Raw genomic sequence first — 21,759 nt, 5'->3', positions numbered from 1 at the left:
GGCTAAAAATAAAAAAAATAATAAACAAAACTTAAAAAAAATATTATTTCTTAAGGTAGACAACATTTAGTTTCTTTTTCAAATTAACTAATTACTTTGTATTTTTATGTTTGTTTGGTTTTTTTGAGACAGAGTCTCACTCTGTCACCCAGGTGGGAGTACACTGGCAGGATCTCGGCTCACTGCACAGAGTCTCACTCTGTCACCCAGGCGGGAGTACACTGGCAGGATCTCGGCTCACTGCAACTTTCGTCTTCCAGGTTCAAGCAATTCACCTGCCTCAGTCTCCCGAGAAGCTGGTATTACAGGCATGCACCACTATGCTGGCTAAGTTTTGTATTTTTAGTAGAGACAGGGTTTCACCATGTTGGCCAGGCTGGTCTCAAACTCCTGACCTCAGGTGATCCGCCCACCCTGGCCTCCCAAAGAGCTGGGATTACAGGTGTGAGCCACCGCCTGTATTTAAAAAATATACTAATGATAGCTTTTACTCAAATATTTCAATTTTTCTTCAGGAAAAGGTATAATGAAAATCAATGAAACACACCTGATTCATACAACTCTTCTTCCATTGATAGCCCAACTTCTCACAAGTCTCTTTCAGGCATTGATAAGATTTGTCTGCATCCAATTTGGTAAAGAATCGTGTCATTCTTTTGACCAACCGCTGCCAGGGGTTCTACATGTCAAACAGAAGACAACTGAATAAATCCATTATGACTAAAGACAGTAATATCATAGCTATTTAGTATGACTTAAAATTCTTTTGCATGAAGGCCTCCCTCTTCTCTTTCTTCCTTGACAAAAAAATACAGGTGATTTAAAAGTTATATATCTAAGACTTACACATTAAAAAAGGACTTTAAGACAATAAAAAATAAAGAGCTGCCATTATTTATTAAAAAAATGAAATTCCCTCACCTGTGAGGATCCTGGGGTTCCAAGTAACTGACTATTCAGAAGCATATGATCAGGACATGTGGGCTGGGAAAAGCTGATCCCTTGTACCAATTTATCAATGTATGAGGGACTGGTATCCCATAAGGAAAGACCTGTGCGTGGTTCTGGCTGAGAACTGGAGTACTTCACATTTTCTTCACTAAGGCATTAAGACAGAAGGAAACATACGTAAAATAAAATCTATCAGGCCTTTCTTATATCACACAAAAGTTCTCATGCTTACAGTATTATGTTCATTAATGTCGAGTATTATGAAAAAACACATACATGTATTATTCTTCATGGGGGATACTACAATCAAAAACTACTTAATCTTTATCAGTCTTACCTAGAAGCACTGTTTACTGGAGAGAAGTCCAAATTGGATTGAATGTGCTTAGAGAATCCACTGGGAGACTCTGACACACCACCTGAAGTGACTCGGGGCCTTTTTGCCCCTAAAAAAGAAAACAAATACAAATGCTTTCAAGTCTTCTACGCAAATATGTTTTTAAATTAACTCGACTGGCAACTTGAAGAAGTAAAACTACGTCTAAATCTTTTTATTTAACACAAAATTTTTATAAGATATAAAACAAAGCCTTCCTATATGATTTTATAAAAAATGTGGCCAACTTATAAAATTACTAAGACTCATTTGTCCAATTAGGTATTTTACAATACCTAAGTATGACCTGTAGGCATGTTCAAAGTGTGGAGTATGCGCAGACCACAATCTTTTTTTTTTTGAGATGGAGTCTTGCTCTGTTGCCCAGGCTGGAGTGCAATGGAGTGATCTCGGCTCACTGCAAGCTCCATCTCCCAGGTTCATATCATTCTCCTGCCTCAGCCTCCTGAGTAGCTGGGACTACAGGCGCCCGCCACCATACCCAGCTTTTTTTTTTTTTTTTTGTATTTTTAGGAGAGATGGGGTTTCACTGTGTTAGCCAGGATGGTCTTGATCTCCTGACCTTGTGATCCACGCGCCTCAGCCTCCCAAAGTACTGGGATTACAGGTGTGAGCCACCGTGCCTGGCCCAGGTCACAATCTTAATGGCATCTTTTGTGGGTAACAGAACAATGTTCTATGAAGACGACAGACCTGGCTAAAGGACTAGAACTTTTTAAAATAAAAAATAATTTATGACAATAGCAATAAACATTATGAATCTGTTCTAGCCAAAATTCTTTGATTCCCTGGAAAAGCTTTACAAAGAAGAATATTATATGGAAAATGACACCACTGTAAATTTATGGTTACAATCCCTAGCCAAACTTCAATATTGCCAGATAATTCTGTTTCTCTAGTTTCTTTTCCTTTTCTCCACGAGGATCTTTTCAAAACTACACTTTTCTGTAATTCCCAAGACTACCATCCAGTACCTACACTACCACCTTCCATTTCAGAGAAAGCCACTAGACAGAAACTACATCAACTTATCCCTATCAAATCGAAGTTACTTGTATTACTATACATCGTTTCATCCCTTCCATTCTCCTATCGAATGTTCATCTCTCTACTTGTGCTTTGGAGTCTATACCCTTCTACCTCCTCAGGGATCTTGATCCTGTTACTTATTCCCTTTCTCTTAGACTGTCAGCCTCTTCCTCTCTACAGGATCTATACCCAAACCACTTAAACAGGCTTAAGTTTCTTTTTTTTTAAAACATGCTTAAGGTTTTTTTTTAAAACCTGCTTTTTATTTATTACTCCATCCATTCAAATATTTTATTAGGTCTTCTCTGTGCCAGGCATTATTCTAGGTATTAGGTATTCAGCAGTGAGCAAAATAGAAAAAAATCCTTGATCTCTTAAATCCTACATTCTACTGAGGAGAGACAAAATAACGTAAAATAAATTCAAATAAAGTTAAAAATAAGCTAAATGATGGTAAGTACAATGGAGGAAAATAAAATGAAGAAATGTGTTGGATTGCATATGTCCACAAGATAGTGAAAATTTTAAAAATTTAAGAAATGTGTTAGAGGGAAGGGGATATCATTTTAAATAGCATGGCCAGGAAAGGCTTATTGGAAAGATGACATTGAAGTCAATATCCAAAGAAAGTGAGAGAATAAGACATGCAAATAAGTCCCGTTGGAAAAAGCATTTCCAGGCATAGGGAAGAGTCGTTACAAAAACAGTGAGGTAGAAGTATGCCTGGAGCACTTGGAGAACAATGAGAAGACTGATATAGCTATGATCAAGGGGGAGCAAAGCAGAATTGAGGTCAGAGAAGTAATGTAAGGGACAAAACTGTGTAAGAACTCACAGGTCATCAACTGACTTTAGCTTACACTCTGGGTGAGAACTAAAGCATTGGAGGTTTTGGGTAGAACGGTGACATATTCTAATTTATTTTTAAATCAGAACACTCTGGAAAGATATCATAGTAGTTTGGAATGACAGGGTTGCCGTGGAGGTGAAAAAAGGTAATCAGATTCTAGAATTTTAGAGGTTAACAGAATTACCTGGTGGACTGGATGTGAAGTAAAAGAGAATGAGAAAAACGAAGGATGATTCCAAGGTTTCTGATCTGTATAACAAGAATAATGCAGTTGCCATTAACCAACAAGGGAAAGACTTTGAAAAGGAATGGATTTGAAAAGAAAAGATCAGTAACTCAGTTTGGAATTCATCAAGTTTGAGATGCCTCTTAACATTCAAGTGAAAGTTCAGAAGGCAGTTAAGACATGTAAGTTTGGAATTTAGAGGAAAGGTCTAGGTTGATATAAATGTGACGACTATCAACATACAGTTTTATTTAGAGCCATGAAACCAAGTAATATTACTAACGGAGTGAGTGTGGAGAAGAAAACAAAGGAGATCCATAGATTCAGCCCTACAGAACTCCAATAGTAGGAGGCTGAGTAGATGAAAGAAAACCATCAAAAGAGACTGAAAAGGAGTGACCAGTGAGAAGGACGAAAATCAGAAGAGTGTAATGCCTGGAAGCCAAACGAAGAAAGTGTTAAAGGACGAGGGCATGATCAACTGTATAAAATACTGATGAGATAAAACAAGAGGTCTGAGAACTGACTACAGTAGTCCCCACTTATCCACAGAGGGATATGTTCAAGTGGATGCCTGAAAGTACAAATGGTACCAAACCCTATATATGTTCTTTCAATCTAATAACCAAAACAGCTACAAGCAGGTAGCACATGGAACGTAAATATACTGGAAAAAGTGAAGATTTTTGGGTATTTTTCTCCTGCTGCAAACCATTGTGCAGGTACAAGTGTGGAGTACGTAGAAAACTACTAGATTAAACCCAGAAACTACTTACTGGGTTTTACCCACTAAATATGATGAAGAGAGAAAGGGACAAGGAAATTGAAGATGATGAATGCAAAGCAGTCATTTATAATGACTAACCTAAAGATTTAAGATAGGTAAAGATGAAATCAAGGACCTAGAGAGGGAGCAGGTAAGAGACTGAAGAGATAGAATTAATTAATTGCAAGTCCAGATAGAGTCAAAGGACTGTTTAAGTCAGAATATTAAGGGAGGAAGTCACAAAAATTATACTGGTGATCAGTGCAGAGCATTCAAAGACAACATCACTACAGGAGAGAAGGTCAAGTAACAGTGAAGTCAGGATATTAGGAGGATCATCCAAATAAATATTTAAATCACCAAGAATCATGACGAAAATTACATCAACGGTCATTATGCAGACTATGATAGTATGGCAGAAATTTTAATTGGGGGTTCAAAAGTTAGAGGGGAGAGACATACAGGAAGATGGGAGAAAGTAACAATGAAAAATAAGGAGGACACCTGTGCCATATCCAGATCAAAGGACATGAGGGTATGGGAAAGAAAATACCTACCACTTCAGAGGAAGCAATGTCCTCAGGGGAGAATTGGACTTTAAGTTAGAACAACAAGAAAGAAACAGGCAGAGAGGTATTAAAGAAGAATGAATTTTTAAACATTAACTCTTTTCTGTCCATGAGAACAGAGTTAAATATTAATTCTTCTTTAATAACTCTCTGAATGTTTCTCATTCATAATCTCTAGTCATTGTCCTCTCTCCTCCCATTCACAGCCTAACAGTCCTATCAATACTAGTTCTTAAATTTCTTTGGGATCATCTCATTTCTCCAATACCACTGCCCTAACCTACTCCAAGCCACCATCTTACCACAACTAGACAACTAGCAGAAAAACCTATGGTACCCTGAATTTTCCCTATTCATAAAAAACAATGGAGGCGGGGGGGAAGGTCGTCAGAGAGATATTTTTAAACCAAAGATATGACTATGTCATATTCTTGCTTAAAATCTCCCAAAGGTCTCCCCAGTGGTCTTAAGTTAAAGCCCCAAATCCTTAACATGGCTTACAAGGTCTTCTTCCACAAACGGGCCACTAGTGACCTCTCTGTCCTCATCTCACACCTCTCTTCCTCTCCCACTTCCCTGTTCACTCATTCACTCAACAAATATTTAATGAGTGCCTATGGTGCACCATATACTGTGCTAAGCACTGACGATGCAATGATGAACACAGCAGACATGGCTCGTGCCATACTGATCTTTCAAGTTTCTCAAATGCATCAGACTTTCAAAAACCTAAGAGTTTTCAAATACTGCTTCCCCTGTTCAGAATCAAATCTGCCACTTACTTTGCCTGGCTAGCTTCCCTTTAATCTTCAAATCTTAGATTTAATGTAATTTCTTCAGGAAGAAGTCTTCCCTGTCCCTTAGACTTGGTCAAACACTTAGCTATAGTACCCTGACTTTCCCTTTTATAATTATTAATAAAATTATTTTTATATTTTTTTCCTACTAGACATTATAATCTCCATGAGGACAGAGATCATAGCCATCATGTGTTGTTGATTTGTGATAATGACTTTGCAATTACCTTTTCTTCCACAGAAAAACAAACATGTAGTTTAAGGATATTACCTTTCTTGAGGGGTTTGTTGTACCATCTATCTTTTTTGATGTCTGGAATGGTAATTCTTGCTGATGGATTCTCAACTAGGATTTTATGCAGCAGAGCTAAAAACAAACATTAAGACAACATTCATGAAAGCGTCATGGAGATTCGAGAAGCCTATGGCTTGCGGTAAGAAACACATTTTCTGTTGGCCTACTCATGTCTAAATATTATTTCTGGGGAAGAGAAAGAATTAAAGCTACTAAATTATTGCTTTAATTTCATGCGGTTTTTCTCTGCTGCTGTCTATATCTTGGAATAGTCTTCCCTTGATCTGATTCTCAAATGTTTGCAACTGAGAACAAGAGCCAGGTGGAAATGTTTCTCCTCATGTGACAAGATTAACAAAAAGATACAGAAACCCCCTTATATCCGTTTTCAATACTGAATTTCATTACTTCAATGTCATGTTCTCACGTGACCCCCTTATTCAGTTTTATAATGAACATTTACTTACCAATAACTTTTAAAGAGACAGTAATCTAACCATCCTAAGGTATCTTGATTTTGAGAAAAAATTCATATATCTCCCTACATCAAAATTATTTCCTAATGGACCAAAGATTTAAATGTAAAAATGAAGCCATAAAACCATTAAATGAAAAAATAGGGAACTTTTAAATAGTAGAGGTAGAAGACCTTTCCAAAGACATTATAGTCAGGGACCACAAAGGACAAGATAATAGATTTGAATGTCAATATAGCAAAACAAAATGAAAATAAATGATAAACTGTGAAAAGTATTTGTAACAAGTGCAAAGGTCAATATGTTACAAAAAAAAAAAAAAAAAACAAAACTTCAAACTGGTAAGAAAAATATGCTTGACAAAAATGAGCAAAATAGACAAAAAACTAACATATAAATAAAGTGTATACAACTTCATTAGTATTAAATTTAAAATAAAAATAAAAGACTATCATTTAAAGGCCTGTTAGTTTTTTTTTTTTTTTTTAATGTAAATTGATGAGACTGTGATGAAATGGTTCGAACTTTCAGGAAGCAATCTGACAAAATAAGCCATAATAATAAAAACTACATCTTTGATGCTGCAATTTTGATTCTGGGGATTTCAATGAACAATTTAAGGGTATGTGTCATGATTAAGTTACACAGATACTTATATCTCTTTTGTATCTGTGAAAATTTAGAAAAATCTCCAACAAAGTGATTAAAAGAGTATCATAAGGCATATCCACATGGCAGAATATCATCACAGCCTTTAAAACAATGATGTAGACCTACAATTATAGTCATGGAAGAATGTTCACTGCACATGAAAACCAAAAGCAGTTACAAAATATTAGTGTGATCTCATTTTGTATAAAAACACATATAAATAATATACATATATTCATTTTACATACTCATGGGCCACATGAATGATGTTTCAGTCAAGAATGGACCACATGTATAACAGACAGTCCCATTAGATTATAACACTGTATTTTTACTATACTTTTCCTATATTTAGATACACAAATACCATTATGTTACAATTCCTTACAGTACTCAATAGAGTAACATGCTATAGAGGTTTGCAGCCTGGGACCAATAGGCTATACCATATAGCTAGATTTATAGTAAGCTGTACTATCTAGATTTATGTAAGTATACTCTATGATGTTCACACAATGATGAACTCACCTAAGGAAACAACTGTTAGAGTGCATCCCTATAATTAAGCAACAAATGAGTTTATTTGTAACAAAGTATAGCACATGTGAAAACTTTTTTTTTAAGTAAAAAGCCACCTAAGAGCACAGATTCAAGTTGCTCTGAATATACACTCCCCAAAATATTTTTAAAAATCTATGGCAGAGTTCTGGGACGAAAGAGTTATTTTTTCCTTAATTTTTACTTATAGTTACCAATTTATCTACAAGATTCATGAATTATTTCTAAGTTTAAAACAAAAAAATAAGAAAAAATTCAAATAGCACAAGACTTCAAGAAATCAGTACTCTTTCACTCAAGATAATCCGTTACCTAGAGGAGCAGAATCGATTTTTTTCCAAGGGTTGAGGTATGTTTTTTTTTCTTTCCAGTCAGAATATTCCTGACAGCTGTCACTGGGTTGGTCCCATGGCAATTCTAAAAACAAAGCAAGTCCCAGTTTTTTTTAATGTTCAGATTTCAAGGAAAAATGGTAATATAAATCCATGAAAAGTTTCCTTTGAATTAATTCAACATGGTTTTCAAACTAAGAATCCCAACCTGGCCACTGCACTCCAGCCTGGGTGACAGAGCAAGACTCTGTCTCAAAAAAAAAAAAAAAAAAAAAGAGAATCCCAACTTAGAAACTTTAGAGGCACTTCAAAGATAGATGAATCAGAGCAGGCCTGGTAGCTCAGGCCTGTAATCACAGCACTTTGGGAGGCTGAGGCAGAAGGATTGCTTGAGCCCAGGAGTTTGAGACCAGCCTGGGAAACATAGTGAGACCCCATTTCTACAAAAAAATAAATAAAAGTAGCTGGACGTGGTGGTGTGCCTCTGTAGTCCTGGCTCCTGAGGAGGCTAAAGTGAGAGGATCACTTGAACTTGAGAGGTCAAGGCTGCAGTGAGCCAAGATCACACCACTGCACGGCAGCCTGAGCGACAGAGCAAGACTTTGTCTCAAAAAATAAAATAATAAAAAAAAAACAGATGAATCACTTCTTGCCCTAGTCTTGTTTTCAAAAATGTTTACGTGATTCATAGGAGAGATAAGTGTTGTGAAATTTCGTAACTATGCATGCCTCATCTTAAAAAATCTTTGGGATTATAAATAAGTTACTATTTGCAATGTAATAAATATTTGTGTCCCCCTCAAAAGTCATGCTGAAATCCTAACTCACAATGCAATGGCATTTGGAGGTGGGGCCTTTGAGAGGTAATTAGGTCCTGGGGATGGGATCCCTCAAAAAAATGGTATTAGTGCTCTTATTAAGACCTTATTAGTGTCTAATAAGGGCTCGTGTGCCTGGCCAATATTATGCCTTCATAGGGCACTAATTACGTAATCCTAGCACTTTGGAAGGCCAAGGTAGGCAGATTACTTGAGCCCAGGAGTTCAAGACCAGCCTGGGTACCATGGCAAGACCGTCTCTAAAAAAAAAAAAAAAAAAAAAAAAAAAAAAAAAAAAAAAAAAAACACACACAAAATAAGCCAGGCATGGTGGTACACGCCTGTAGTCCCAGATACTGAAGGGACTGAGGTAGGAGGATCGCTTGAGCCTGGGAGGTCAAGGCTGCAGGGAGCCTTGAATTGTGCCACTGCACTCCAGCCTGGGCAACAGAGTGAGACCCTGTCTCAAAAAAAAAAAAAACACACAAAACAAAACAAAACAAAAAACAGACACAATGTCTCACAACATCTGGTCATTTTAAAAAAACAAAAAAACCAAAAACAGCACTTTGGGAGGCTGAGGTGGGTGGATCACTTGAGATCAGGAGTTTGAGACCAGCCTGGCCAACACGGTGAAACCCTGTCTCTAGTCAAAATACAAAAATCAGCTGGGATTGATGATGCGTGCTGGTAATCCCAGTTACTCGGGAGGCTGGGACAGAACTGCTAGAATCTAGGAGGTAGAGGCTGCAGTGAGCTGAGATTATACCACTGCACTCCAGCCTGGGTGACAGAGCAAGACTCTGGTCTTAAAAAAAAAACAACAACACAATAGGACCTGCTTCTGCTCTCTTGGCTGTCCACCATGAGACAGCACAGGAATACAGCCATCTGCAAATCAGGAAGAGGGCCCTCGCTGAAACATGACCAGGTTGGCACTCCTAATATCATACTTTCAGCCTCCAGAACTGTGAGAAATAAATTTGTTGTTTATAAGCTATGCAGTCTATGATACTTTGTTACAGCAACCTAAACTGATCAAGAGACTATTAAAATACTACTCTAGAAGCTGGGTGCCATGGCTCATGCCTTTAATCCTAACAGTTTGGAGGCCAAGACAGAAGGTTTGCTTGAGACCAGGTGTTTAACACCAGCCTGGACAACATAGCAAGACCCCATCTCTACAATAGATTTTTAAAACTTAGCCAGATGTCTTGTGGCAAGCACCACTGGTCCTAGCTACTTGGAAGAATGAGGCCAGAGGATTGCTTGAGCCTAGAAGTCTGAGGCTGCAGTGAGCTATAATAGCTCACTATACTCCAGTCTGGACAGCAGAATGAGACCCTGTCTCTTAAAAAGAAAACAAAAACTATTATATAAATATGAATTCCTTGGTTTATTTCATTTATTTCAGTATAACTAATCCGACTTTTTATAGGAATTTTACCATGATTAAAGAGCTCTTACCTCCAGCGAGCATTGCAGTAAGTACTATTCCACAAGACCAAACATCAACCGGTTCTGCATGAAATTCTCTTCTCTTCAGAAGTTCTGGAGCAACATATGGTAAAGTACCACACATCTTGTTCAACAAACGCTCACGATTATTATACCGAAATACTGTTGCCAAGCCAAAGTCTGAGATTTTGAGGTTATCTAAACCAAAAGAAAAAAAGACGGCACTGAATAAAAATGTTTTGCAAACAGATATACTTACAGGAATTAAGTTTTATTGAAAAAAAAAATCACTAGTGTTACTTAAGATTTGTAGAACTTCTCTTAAAATAAGCAAAATAGACCAAATTTAAAAAAATATACATCATCATCTATGCTAAAAGTAGAAAAAGGCCTCATCTCTTCTATTAACTTAAAAGAAGTATAACCAACATGCAAAGCAGTCTGGACCAGATTAAAGCAAGAGGTTGGAGTCAGAAGGTGCTGCCCTTCTGGAAAAGAGCACTCTAAACCTGAGCTGAAAGCAAAGCAAGGCCCTTCATCAGGTAGGGTGGAAGGCAGGAAGGAAACATCAGTAATACGTTAGGCACAACTTTCTCAGCAGCAAGCAAACCCAGTTGGCAGAAGAAAATATGTGAAGACAAACCAAAATTTAACAAACCACAATAATTTTTTTCTTTTTCAAAGTAGGGAGTCTGAGAAAAAGAGGAAAAATTCTGTACAAAAAAAAATTCAGAAGACCAAACATACACCCTAACTTCCCATCTTCAACACACAAAAACTGCAGGCAGGACTTAACTTATATTTAGTGAAGATCTACTATAACTTAGTGACAGACACTATGCCAGCCAATGCAGGTAGCAGATAAATCAGTGAAGACTGACAATAGAAAACTGTTATGAAGGTTATAAAAATATAGAGCACTACAAGATCTTAGAGAAAAGGAATCTAACCCGGTCTTAAGAGTTAGAAAAGGCCTTCTATTATCCGAGGGCAATCTGGCAAAACATACTAAAATGTGAAACATTCACTCTTTGAACTAGCAATTCCCACTTCTATATCCATAGAAATAATCTCGTAAATTCACAAACATAAGAATATCCATAGCAATATTATTTGTAAATAAATGTCCATCAATAAATGATTAAATCTTACAGTATGTTTGCACAATGGAAAATGTGGAGGTAGGTTTTGAAAAAAATCAACAAGGTATATCTATACATACTGACATGAAATCGTGCGTAAGTGGGACAAAAAGGCTAACGGCGTAAAAAATATTATAGCATGACCCAATTTTTATACTGGCCCTTTACACAAATTGATAAAAGTCATCACTGTCCTATTTTATTTTTTAAGTTAGAAGCAACTTAAATGTCTCAAAATAGGGGACTGATTCTTTAAAAATCAAGTACATTCACACAATATGTAAACCAATGAAATGTTTACCTCTGACTGAGGAGGTAGCTACTGTGACTATCCTTTTTTTTTTTTGTTGAGAAAGGGTCTCACTCTGCTGTTCAGACTAGAGTGTAGCGGCGTGATCACGGCTTACTGCAGCCTTGCCCTCCTAGGTTGAAGCGATCAATCCTCCTGCTACAGCCTCCCCAGTAGCTAGGACTCCAGGTGTACACCACCATGCCTAATTTTTAAAAACATTTTTCATAAAGACAGGGTCTACGTTGTCCAGGCTGGTCTCAAACTCCTAGGATCAAGTAATCTTCCCACGCCAGCCTCCCAAAGTGTTGGGATTACCGGCATGAGCAACTGCATCCAGTTATCTTTTTAATAGCTAAATATGACACTATCTGGACAAACCACCAAGATTGAGTTCCAAATTACTTATAAGTAGTAATCACTTAAAATACTAATGGATAACTAAAATATTCTTTTGACTTCATTTTGTTATGTCTGCAACATAATACTGAGCTATGTTACAGAATTGCACATAATAAAATTTAAATTTAGGAATATGTTTAGCTCTTAGAAAAAGAAAGGAAGAATATATTTGTGATGAAATAAACAGGAGGGCATTAAATACTGGTAACATTTTATTTCTTTTTTAAAAAGACTCCTAAATATTAAATAGAAACAAAGAATTATATCTTGTATACTAATACAAGATATAAGGAATAACAATGTAATAAACACCCACTCACTTTAGAAAACAATGTTCTATTTCCTTTGAAATCTGTAAATACTTTCTTACATACATTCCCTCCCTTACCTTCTTAGAGGTAACCACTATTCTGAATTTGGTTTTATTACAACACCCTTGCTTTTCTGTGTGTTTTTTTCCTCCATGGTTACATCCTCAAACAATAGGCCGGGCGCGGTGGCTCACGCCTGTAATCCCAGCACTTTGGGAGGCCAAGGCGGGCGGATCACGAGGTAAGGAGATCGAGACCATCCTGGCTAACACGGTGAAACCCTGTCTCTACTAAAAATACAAAAAATTAGCCGAGTGTGGTGGCGGGCACCTGTAGTCCCAGCTACCCGGGAGGCTGAGGCGGGAGAAGGGCGTGAACCCGGGAGGCGGAGCTTGCAGTGAGCCGAGACTGCGCCACTGCACTCCAGCCTGGGCGACAGAGCGAGACTCCATCTCCAAAAAAACAAAACAAAACATCCTCCAACAATATACTAGGTTTTACATATTTTTAAACTGTGTATAAATAGAATCAGACCATATGAATTCTTTTGCAACTGTCTCTTTTTGCTCTACATCATTATATACCTGAAATTCATCCATGTCACTGCTTGTAGATATAAGGCATCCATTTCATAATTTATTGTTGATAGGCATTTGGGTTATTTAGTTTTCTGCTATATTAAAAACATTGCCACTGTGAGCATCCTTATATACAAATAATGTTGTCTTTTTAAACCAGGTGGATTGATACATATCTATTAACATTTCATTATAATATTATACATAAGAATTTTTGTGTATCTGAATTTTTTAAGTTTTAAATAAAGATTTTTATGTTATAGAAACTCAAAGTAAAGGGGTAAAAAGTAAAATCCATATGCAGGTAAGAAAATAGCATGTATAGGTTGGGTGCGGTGGCTCACACCTATAATCCCAGAACTCTGGGAGGCCAAGGAAGGCGGATCACTTGAGGCCAGGAGCTCGAGACCAGCGTGGCCAACATGACAAAACCCCGTCTCTACTAAAAATATAAAAATTAGCTAGGTGTGGTGGCTCAGGCTTGTAATCCCAGCTACTCAGGGGCCTAAGTCATGAGAATCACCTGAACCAGGGAGGCAGCGGTTACAGTGAGCCGAGATCATGTCTCTGCACTCCAGCCTGGGCAACAGAGCAAGACTCTGTTTCAAAAAAAGAAAGCCAACCATTTGTTAAGCACTATTCTAAGAATAAAACATCAAACCAGACAAAAACTGCCTCATACAGCTGATATTTCTTTTTGATTCTGACCCTATAAGCTAAAGCTTTCGCTATCCATCCTTCTCAATTTGATGACATCCAGAAAATATAACTAAATTTCTTATCTATTTATCCAAGTCATACATAAAAAAAGAGTGAACAGGACAAGACTAAGGTCCAGGGTATTCTACAGGAACTTCCCTTTATTAATGCATTAAAGAATTATTTTAAACTATTCTTGGCCAGGCATGGTGGCTCATGTCTATAATCCCAACACTTTGGGAGGCTAAGGCCAGTAAACTGCTTGAGTCCAGGAGTTCAAGACCAGCCTGAGCAACACAAGGAAACTCCATCTCTACAAAAAATTAAACATTAGTCAGGCATGGTGACACATGCCTGTAGCTGGTCCTAGCTACTCGGGAAGCTGAGGTGGTAGGATCGCTTGAGCCTAGGAGGTCAAGGCTGCAGTAAGCCCTGATAATACAGTGTACTCCAGACTGGGCGACAGAGTGAGATCCTGTAACCAAAAAAAAAAAAAAAAAAAAAAATTATTCTTATACATATAGTGAGCTAGGCTTGCACCTAGGTCAGGTTTCTCTACCTGATCCGCAATTGTATTGCATAATGAGACTTGTGATTTCCAAATATACTAAGTCTCCAAAATTTCCTTGATTTTTCAGATTTTGTCTGGAAATTCCAGTAATGCAAAAGACTTGATTTTGCCTTGTATGGCTATGTTAAAATAACTTAGGTACCAGTGATAAAATGCTAAACTTACCCCTTTCATCCAACAGAAGATTTTCTGGTTTAATATCCCTGTGAGTTATTCCAATACCATGCAGATAAACCTAAGAGGGATGCAGAGGGAAACACACCAGAATTTGGTAATGTAATGTATTCATACTAATTTTAAATAAAAGGGACATGGACAACTATACCTACCACTCCTGCCATGAGTTGATGGAAGAACCTCTGAGCATCTTGTTCGGGCATGCCTATGTCTGGCTCTAAAACAAGTATGAAAGTAAGTTTATTGACTAAATATAATCAGGTAGCAACCACATAGCTTCTTAATTTGAAGCTTAGACATTTACAAATGTACTTAGGCAAAGAGAAGCAAATGCCAACAAAAGATTCAGGAGTCCACTAACACATAGAGGGCTTAACTCACATTTACCTCTGTTAGATGGCAAAAGTAGTATTACAGAAAAATTATAAAGAGAAAAACCCATATCCAAGTCAAGAATGTAAGCCATGCCTTGAAAGCCCCTGCTTCCTCTTATACTAACCCTGATTCAGTAACCTTCAAATTCTCCCCTATTTCTTCTAAATGCTATGCTAATTATTTTTCTCATTCTTGAAATATAATGCCAAAGGGGAAGTCTGGGCAAATATAAGCCAATTTCACTAAATATTTTAGAGATTATACTTCTTTCATTATTTAACTTTTTTTTAGAGATAGGGTCTTGCTCTTTCACCCAGGCTGGAGTACCCTGGCGTGAGATCATAACTCACTGTAACCTGGAACTCTTGAGCTCAAGCAATTCTCCTGCCTCCTGAGTAGCTAGGATTACAGGCATGTACCACCACACCTGGCTCAGATTTAAACTTCATATAGTCTCACAGTACAAAACCACGAATGCCTGTGAGGTCCTTCATGAAACACAGTTTCATTATGAAAATTCTTTTATCAGTTATCTTTTTATATTTTGATCTCTCTCATTAACTCCATTTCTTTTACCCTCAACTCTCTCCTGAGTCACACTGGAGATCCTAGTACCTCTTTATCAGTTTTTAACTGTTAATACAATAGCTTTAAATTATAAATTTACATCCAGATTTATTTTATGTACTTCTCAGTGTTCTGAAATATCGGTCCTTTGATTCTACATAGAATGTTTAAGTATTAATAGCAAACACAGAATTTACTTAATATACAAAAAGCAATCCTAGAAAATTCTCAATTATTTCATGTGAACCAAGAGGAAACAGCATGCTATTTTAGATCTGTAAATGTATACAATGATTTCATATAACTAGAATGTCTACAAAGAAAAAATTGTGTAGGCAATACATTGCATTTAGGATACACTGCATTTATGATGTATCATAAAACTACATTTTGTCACTCTTAAATTCTGTAAGACACCAATCTTAAACCAAAATCACTTATATAACTTGGGAAAGAAGTTTTCTTTCATTGACTCTATATATGCTTTTATGTATTAATACCAGTAGGAAAAATTTTTTAAAGATAATTTATTCCAATTTCACTGTTGCATGAGCAATTTTGAAAGGACAACGACCAAATAGCATGCCCAAGATTTAAAAAACAAATTTAAAAATTTGTTTAAAATAATTATCTTAAATTTCTTCCATACCTATTCTGTCAAAAAGCTCTCCTCCACTACAGTACTCCAGAAATAAATATTGGATATTGCCTTCTCTCCTGTGACCATAGAATTTTACTACATTTTCATGATTTAGCATTTTATTGATACAGATCTCTTTCTTAATATTTTCTGGACAGTCTACGGCACGCTTCATATCTACAATCTTCACTGCGACTGCTTCTTCAGTTACTCTATTCACAGCAAGTTGAACTCTAAAAAGGAAAAAAGTTTTAACATTATAGAATTCCATTTCTTCTAAAACTTCCAAAGATTAAACATGACGCATCCAAAACTATTTTACCTTTATTACTTTTTCCACAAAGGAGAAACCAAGGAAGTGGTTTCTGCTATGTTCTCAACAGACACTACTCCTTTCTAAAATGTGAAATACAATAGCTAACCCTCCAAACACGTCATTATGCTGTCACACAAGTCATTTAATAAACGCTTCATAAAATAGACTGAGGTAATTCTAAGCCACATCACATATATACATGTTCTACTCACATACTTTTAAGAGCATTAATCCCATATTATATGTGCTTGTGTAACTGTCCTAAGCTCCTATGGGGTAGATACTATTATTGCCACCCTGAAGGTGGTGAAGGAGAGGTACACAATGACATTAGGAAGCTTGCCTAAGATCACAAAACAATGACCAGTATGTGACAGAGCAAGGATCTGAAACCAGGCAATCTCCAGAGTCTGCTCATTAATCACGATGCTTAAACTCTGAGAAGCAATGTGTGGGCACGAAAACAGTAACTTCGTGTCCCTTCCAGCTCTTTACAAAGAAAACTTTTTTTTTTTTAAGGGAAGGAAAAAATATTAATCCTAGCAAAAAGACTGTGTAACTTCAGTTGCCAAAAATCTTGGATCTCAAACATCTACTCTCTAAATCACCAGAGTATGAGACTCCAAAACAATGAATATGCACTCAGAAGACAAAGGCAAGGTTAAAAGAACTCACTCTCCATAGGCACCTTCTCCCAGGGTTTGCACCAAGTCCCAGTCTTCCACAAAGGGCACTGCCATGACTCCACCGGAGCTCGGCTGTAAAAGGCAGGAATCCAGAAAAGATGGAAAGTGAGTGTAAGATCACCTGTGAAGCCACTGCGCCCCGCCTCTCCCCAGGATTCCCCACGAAAAATAACAGCTCTTGCCTTCCCCTTATATCTCATCTACATTTATCCAAGTCTTTCAACCACGAAGAACTATTCTAAACTTGGCCATTTTGTCGTGTAAATCACAATCGCCATTCCCACGCACACCGAAGGTTGAAATTCTGCCCTCCTCAGGCCTCAGAGGAAATTAATCGTTGTGGTGAAGAGGTGAGAGACAAATGCTTTCCGGTGAACGACTGGGGAAGGAGGAGGGACAGGTGGGGGTCTGGGGAAGAAAGAAAGGGGATAGAGGGAGCGGAACCGGGCAGAAGACGCCTGCGGCAGCGCCTCCTCCCAATTGCTCAGTTCCAATTCCCATCCCCACCCACACCCCCACCCGTCCCAGAGGCCGGGGCGGGGCCAAACTGCCCCGAGAGGCGGAAGGAAGGGCTGGGACCCTTCCTTGGGGTTCTTAGCTAGCAGTGTGTTAGTCCCTCCTGCCCCCTCTCTACAACGGGAATCTCCTGGTACCATTCCTCCACCCTCCGAAACCGCCCCTCCGCAGGAGTCTCTCCAATCCCCTGCGCTAGTCAATGCTAACTTTCTCCCACCGTGCCCTCCCTCGCTAATCTAGACCCCGAACTCCTTCTTTAGAAGCCTTTCCTACTCTACCGGCCGCCCCTGCTCACCGGACTGTCCTTTGCCCACCACTGCAGGAATCCAAATGCAGCGCTTTTCCCGCCAAAACTTGCTGGCGTCACGCTGCCGCAAACTCGCGCACCCGTGCCGTAAAGCAAGACAGCGCGCGTTCCCGGGTCTTGCCTCCCTGAATGTCGGCGGCTCCAAAAGACTGACGCCGAGAGGTTGCCGCTCCCGCCCAGAGTTGCTTTACAGTCGGGGAGAGATTCTGGCTGAATAGGTTTAAGGACGGCGGACCGCATCGGTGCGAATTGGGCTCTGGGCCCAAATATGAAGTGGCATCCGGCGTGAGGCTCGGCTGGGCGGTGCTCGAGCGCCTCTGGGTGAAGCCCAGGCCTCCATGCCGCGGGGTCGCGCGACTGTCCGCGCTGCGCTTCCAGGCGGGTCTGCGGGCTTAGCTCCTGGCCACTCTGGGCCTGAAAAGCTGCACTACCACCTGCGGGAGGCCACCGGACAGGACTGTGAGGATCACAGTCAGTGCTGCAGAGTGCTTTGTGAACTTCAGAGTGGTGTACACGTGGTGCTGGAGCCGAGAAACTAGCAGCAGCAGCTGAGAGCTGACTGTGAAGAAATGAGAGGAACTCGGTGTTGGGAGCGAGAGGCATCGAAAGGACTGGCCACGCAGTCAAGTGTGTGTGGCGGGGGAAACTTCCCGGAGAAAGAAAGCAGTTTATTTTGGAGCTTGAAGTCGGGATAACCAGTTTTGCCTTTTTTTCTGTGAACCAGCTCCAAAGCAATGCTTTAGTTCAGCCCAATCTTTTTGCAGGAAGACCATCTGCTTACCTTAGTTCTACAAAAGTTTTCATTTTTAATGTGCAAAAAACAGGCGGGGAGAGCCAAAATAAATTTTACAATGCAAATTTAAAAGCCGCGAACGTCATTTAAATAGAAAAGTAAATCTGAGGAAAGAGACTCGAGAACAAAATAGGAAAAATTGAAATAAGTATTCTCTGACAGTAAACTAGACTGGAACTCAAGGATAGGCAGGATCATCTCCATTACATTCTCCAGCACTGGCCGGGCGCAGTGGCTCCTGCCTATAATTCCAGCACTTTGGGAAGGCGAGGCAGGAGAATGGCTTGAGGCCAGGAGTTCAGGACCAGCCTGGGGAACATAGGGAGACCCCATCTCTACAAATAAATTTTAGGAATTAGTTGGGCTTGGTGGTGTGTCCCTGTAGCCCTAGCTACTTGGGAGGCCTAGGCAGAGCAATCGTTTGAGTCCAGGAGTTAGAGGTTAGTGAGCTATGATAGCACTACTGCACTCCAGCCTGGGCAACAGCATAATTCCGTGTGTATATATATTTTTATGTTTATTTTATATATATATTTTTTCTTAGTCCTTAAGACTGGGCCGCATATAAACACTAAGCATAACTAGCTATTATGATAATAGTAACAAAGTAAAACAAGTATAAAATGTTACTCAAGGCTGGGCCCGGTGGCTCATGCCTATAATCCCAACACTTTGGGAAGCTGAGGCGGGTGGATCACCTGAGGTCAGCAGTTCAAAACCAGTCTGACCAACATGATGAAACCCCCATCTCTACTAAAAATACAAAAATTAGCCGGGCGTGATGGCGAATGCCTATAATCCCAGCTACCCAGGAGGCTGAGGCTGCAGTGAGCCGAGACTGTGCCACTGCACCCCAGCCTGGGCGACAGAGCAAGACTCCCTCTAAACAAACAACCAACAACAAAAACACACATTTCTTTTAAAGAAGCAAAATCAGGAAAAAAATCAAGGAAAAAGCTCTCAAAATGCTTATGTGTATAGTTTTGAATCATGACATCACAGATTAGGCTTTATGTAATCTTTTTACAGTTTGTTGTTTTTGGAGACAGGGTGTGTTGCTCTGTCACCCAGTCTGGAGTGCAACTGGGCAGTCTTAGCTTACTGCAGCCTGGAACTCCTGGGCTCAAGTGATCCTCCTACCTCAGCATCCCAAGTCGCTGGGATTACAAAAGTGAGCCACAGGGCCTGGTATAAAAATAAAAGCAAGTTTTTAGATCATTTATCCCATTTTCTCTTGTTTCCTCACTGTGTTCTGAAAACAAAGAGTATGAAGAAGAGGAAGACCTGCAAATTTCCTGTGTGTCTGATGGGAGTCTTTTTAGCCTGAAAAAAATAAGATATACAGACTCCAGCAGAATACCAGTGAAAGACAGAATACATGGAAATAGCCTCTATTCTCTTCTGAAAGCTTACTAAAATATTTTAATAGTAAAGGATACCAATATTTAAAAGAACCCATAAGAACAGAGTATGAGTCACATTTTGGAAAGTAGAAAGCCTTTAGATGAAAGGTAATGAAGATCAATCCCAAAGCTAGCAATGGAAAGCAGAATTAACATCACAGATCTCTCAAAAAGCTCAAGTTGAACTGGTGACACCAGGTAACTGAAGATGGAGGTAAAAATGGGGCTAAAAGGGGTAGGTTTAAAGGCTACATAAAAAGCAAATAGATCCCTGTATCCCTTCCCTTTCTGTGTAACCAAGGAACTGTCCCTCCCCAAAGCTCGTATAAGATTTAAGTGGGTAAATGCGTAGTATGTGAACTGAAGACCATCAGGCACAGTTAAAAGCTTGGGCACCTTACTGAAAATGGAGGGTTTAAGTTTTATCCACTGAAGGTTGAGCCTGTTAAAACTTCTTTCCCTACTCTACTCCCAGAAAGCTGACTGCCTGGCTTACATCCTTGAGTAAGAGAATGTGCAAGCCTTCTCAAGGGAATCTTACCTATGTAAAAGATAAACATCTAAAATATCAGTATCATGGATTTCCCAGTGTAACAGCCCAGCCAGATCACAGTAGACTGAAACCCACATTATTAATCCCCATCAACCCCTACAAACAGACTTTTCAATCAGCTTTTTTGGGGGCCTTTTTTTTTTTTTTTTTTTTTTTTTTTGAGACAGAGTCTTGCTATCTCCCAGGTTGGAGTGCAGTGGCATGATGTCTGCTCACTGCAACCTCTGCCTCCTGGGTTCAAGCAATTCTTATGCCCAGTAGCTGGGATTACAGGTATGTACCCCATACCCAGTTAATTTTTGTATTTTTAGTATAGACAGGGTTTTGCCACGTTGCCAGGCTGGTCCCGAACTCCTGGCCTTAAGTGATCTGCCTGCCTCGGCCTCCCAAAGTGCTGGGATTACAGGTGTGATCCACTGTACCCAGCCTAGGGTCCCACTCTTAAAGAGGAGCAGACTAGCAAGAATTTGAGAAAGTCTTTAATATGAAAGACATCAAAACAAAGGAATAGTCAAACAATGACAAAAAACCCAACCCCTCTGGGCATTAAAAATATAGAAGAAAAAAACGAAAAAAGGAAGCTATTTTAAATAGATAGATTAGAAAATAAAGTTGAGGAAATCTCTGAGAAGGAAGAAGAGTAAATAGAAGAGTAAAATATAAGACTATTAGGAGATAAATTCAGGAAGTCCACCATCCAAATAACTATTTTCCAGAAAGAAAAAGAGGGTTGGGATTTCCATCCTCTTTCCTCTCTTAATATCTTGCATATATAACGCAAGAATATTTTCCAGAACTGAGGAACTTGACTTTCCATACATAAAATTCCAAACTGCTCAGCACAATAGGTGACCCACTCAAGACACAACATTGGGAAAATTTCAAAGTATTATAAAGAGAAGATCCTAAGAGGTCTGGGTTGAAGGTGAGAAGGAATAGATACATTAAAAAAAAAAAAAAAATTGGAACAGCATTACATTTCTCAACATATGAAAGATAGGTCAGTGCCTTCCTAGTCCTAAGGAAAAATCATTCCCAATCTGGAATTCTGTACCCAGCCAACCTATCAATGGAATATGACAAGAGACACGAAAAGTTCTCAAGAAATTTCTCTCTCACACACATTTTCTCAGGAAGGCACTTAAAGGTGATAAATCAAGAAAGAAGTCAGGAGATTAACACACAATGTGACAATGAAAAGACAGATCAACCCAAGAGGTGTGCAGCAAACCTTGAGAGTAAACCAATCCAAATGGAACAT

The 21,759-nt window shown here is 38.9% G+C and overlaps 1 protein-coding gene and 1 long non-coding RNA gene across 3 annotated transcripts in view; one reads left to right on the top strand and one right to left on the bottom strand.

The window, feature by feature from the left end:
• The window catches only part of CHEK1 (checkpoint kinase 1), a 34,795-nt gene extending 13,683 nt beyond the window's left edge, over positions 1–21,112 (bottom strand). The window contains exons 1-11 of one of the 2 annotated variants that reach the window (XM_050755687.1): positions 17,738–21,112; positions 16,916–16,998; positions 15,934–16,157; positions 14,495–14,559; positions 14,331–14,400; positions 10,183–10,371; positions 7,878–7,982; positions 5,857–5,952; positions 1,289–1,397; positions 922–1,099; positions 548–679 (exon numbers count right to left, since the gene is read on the bottom strand). In XM_050755687.1, the coding sequence (XP_050611644.1) occupies positions 548–679; positions 922–1,099; positions 1,289–1,397; positions 5,857–5,952; positions 7,878–7,982; positions 10,183–10,371; positions 14,331–14,400; positions 14,495–14,559; positions 15,934–16,157; positions 16,916–16,998; positions 17,738–18,352 (1,866 nt within the window). In that variant the 5' untranslated portion in view covers positions 18,353–21,112. Of the gene's footprint in view, positions 1–547; positions 680–921; positions 1,100–1,288; positions 1,398–5,856; positions 5,953–7,877; positions 7,983–10,182; positions 10,372–14,330; positions 14,401–14,494; positions 14,560–15,933; positions 16,158–16,915; positions 16,999–17,214; positions 17,527–17,737 lie in introns of those variants that run through there. The other variant, XM_050755689.1, reaches the window with a different exon arrangement.
• Positions 4,285–10,234, top strand: LOC126934882 (uncharacterized). The gene is made up of 3 exons (XR_007719134.1): positions 4,285–4,370; positions 5,827–6,019; positions 10,154–10,234. It is a non-coding gene; the product is annotated as an uncharacterized LOC126934882 (long non-coding RNA).
• Positions 21,113–21,759: the final 647 nt, after the last annotated feature.

Source organism: Macaca thibetana, chromosome 14 (genome assembly GCF_024542745.1).
Source record: "Macaca thibetana thibetana isolate TM-01 chromosome 14, ASM2454274v1, whole genome shotgun sequence".
NCBI lineage: Eukaryota > Metazoa > Chordata > Mammalia > Primates > Cercopithecidae > Macaca > Macaca thibetana.
Note: the sequence above shows the minus strand (reverse complement) of the source record. Positions and strands in the feature narration are given on the sequence as shown.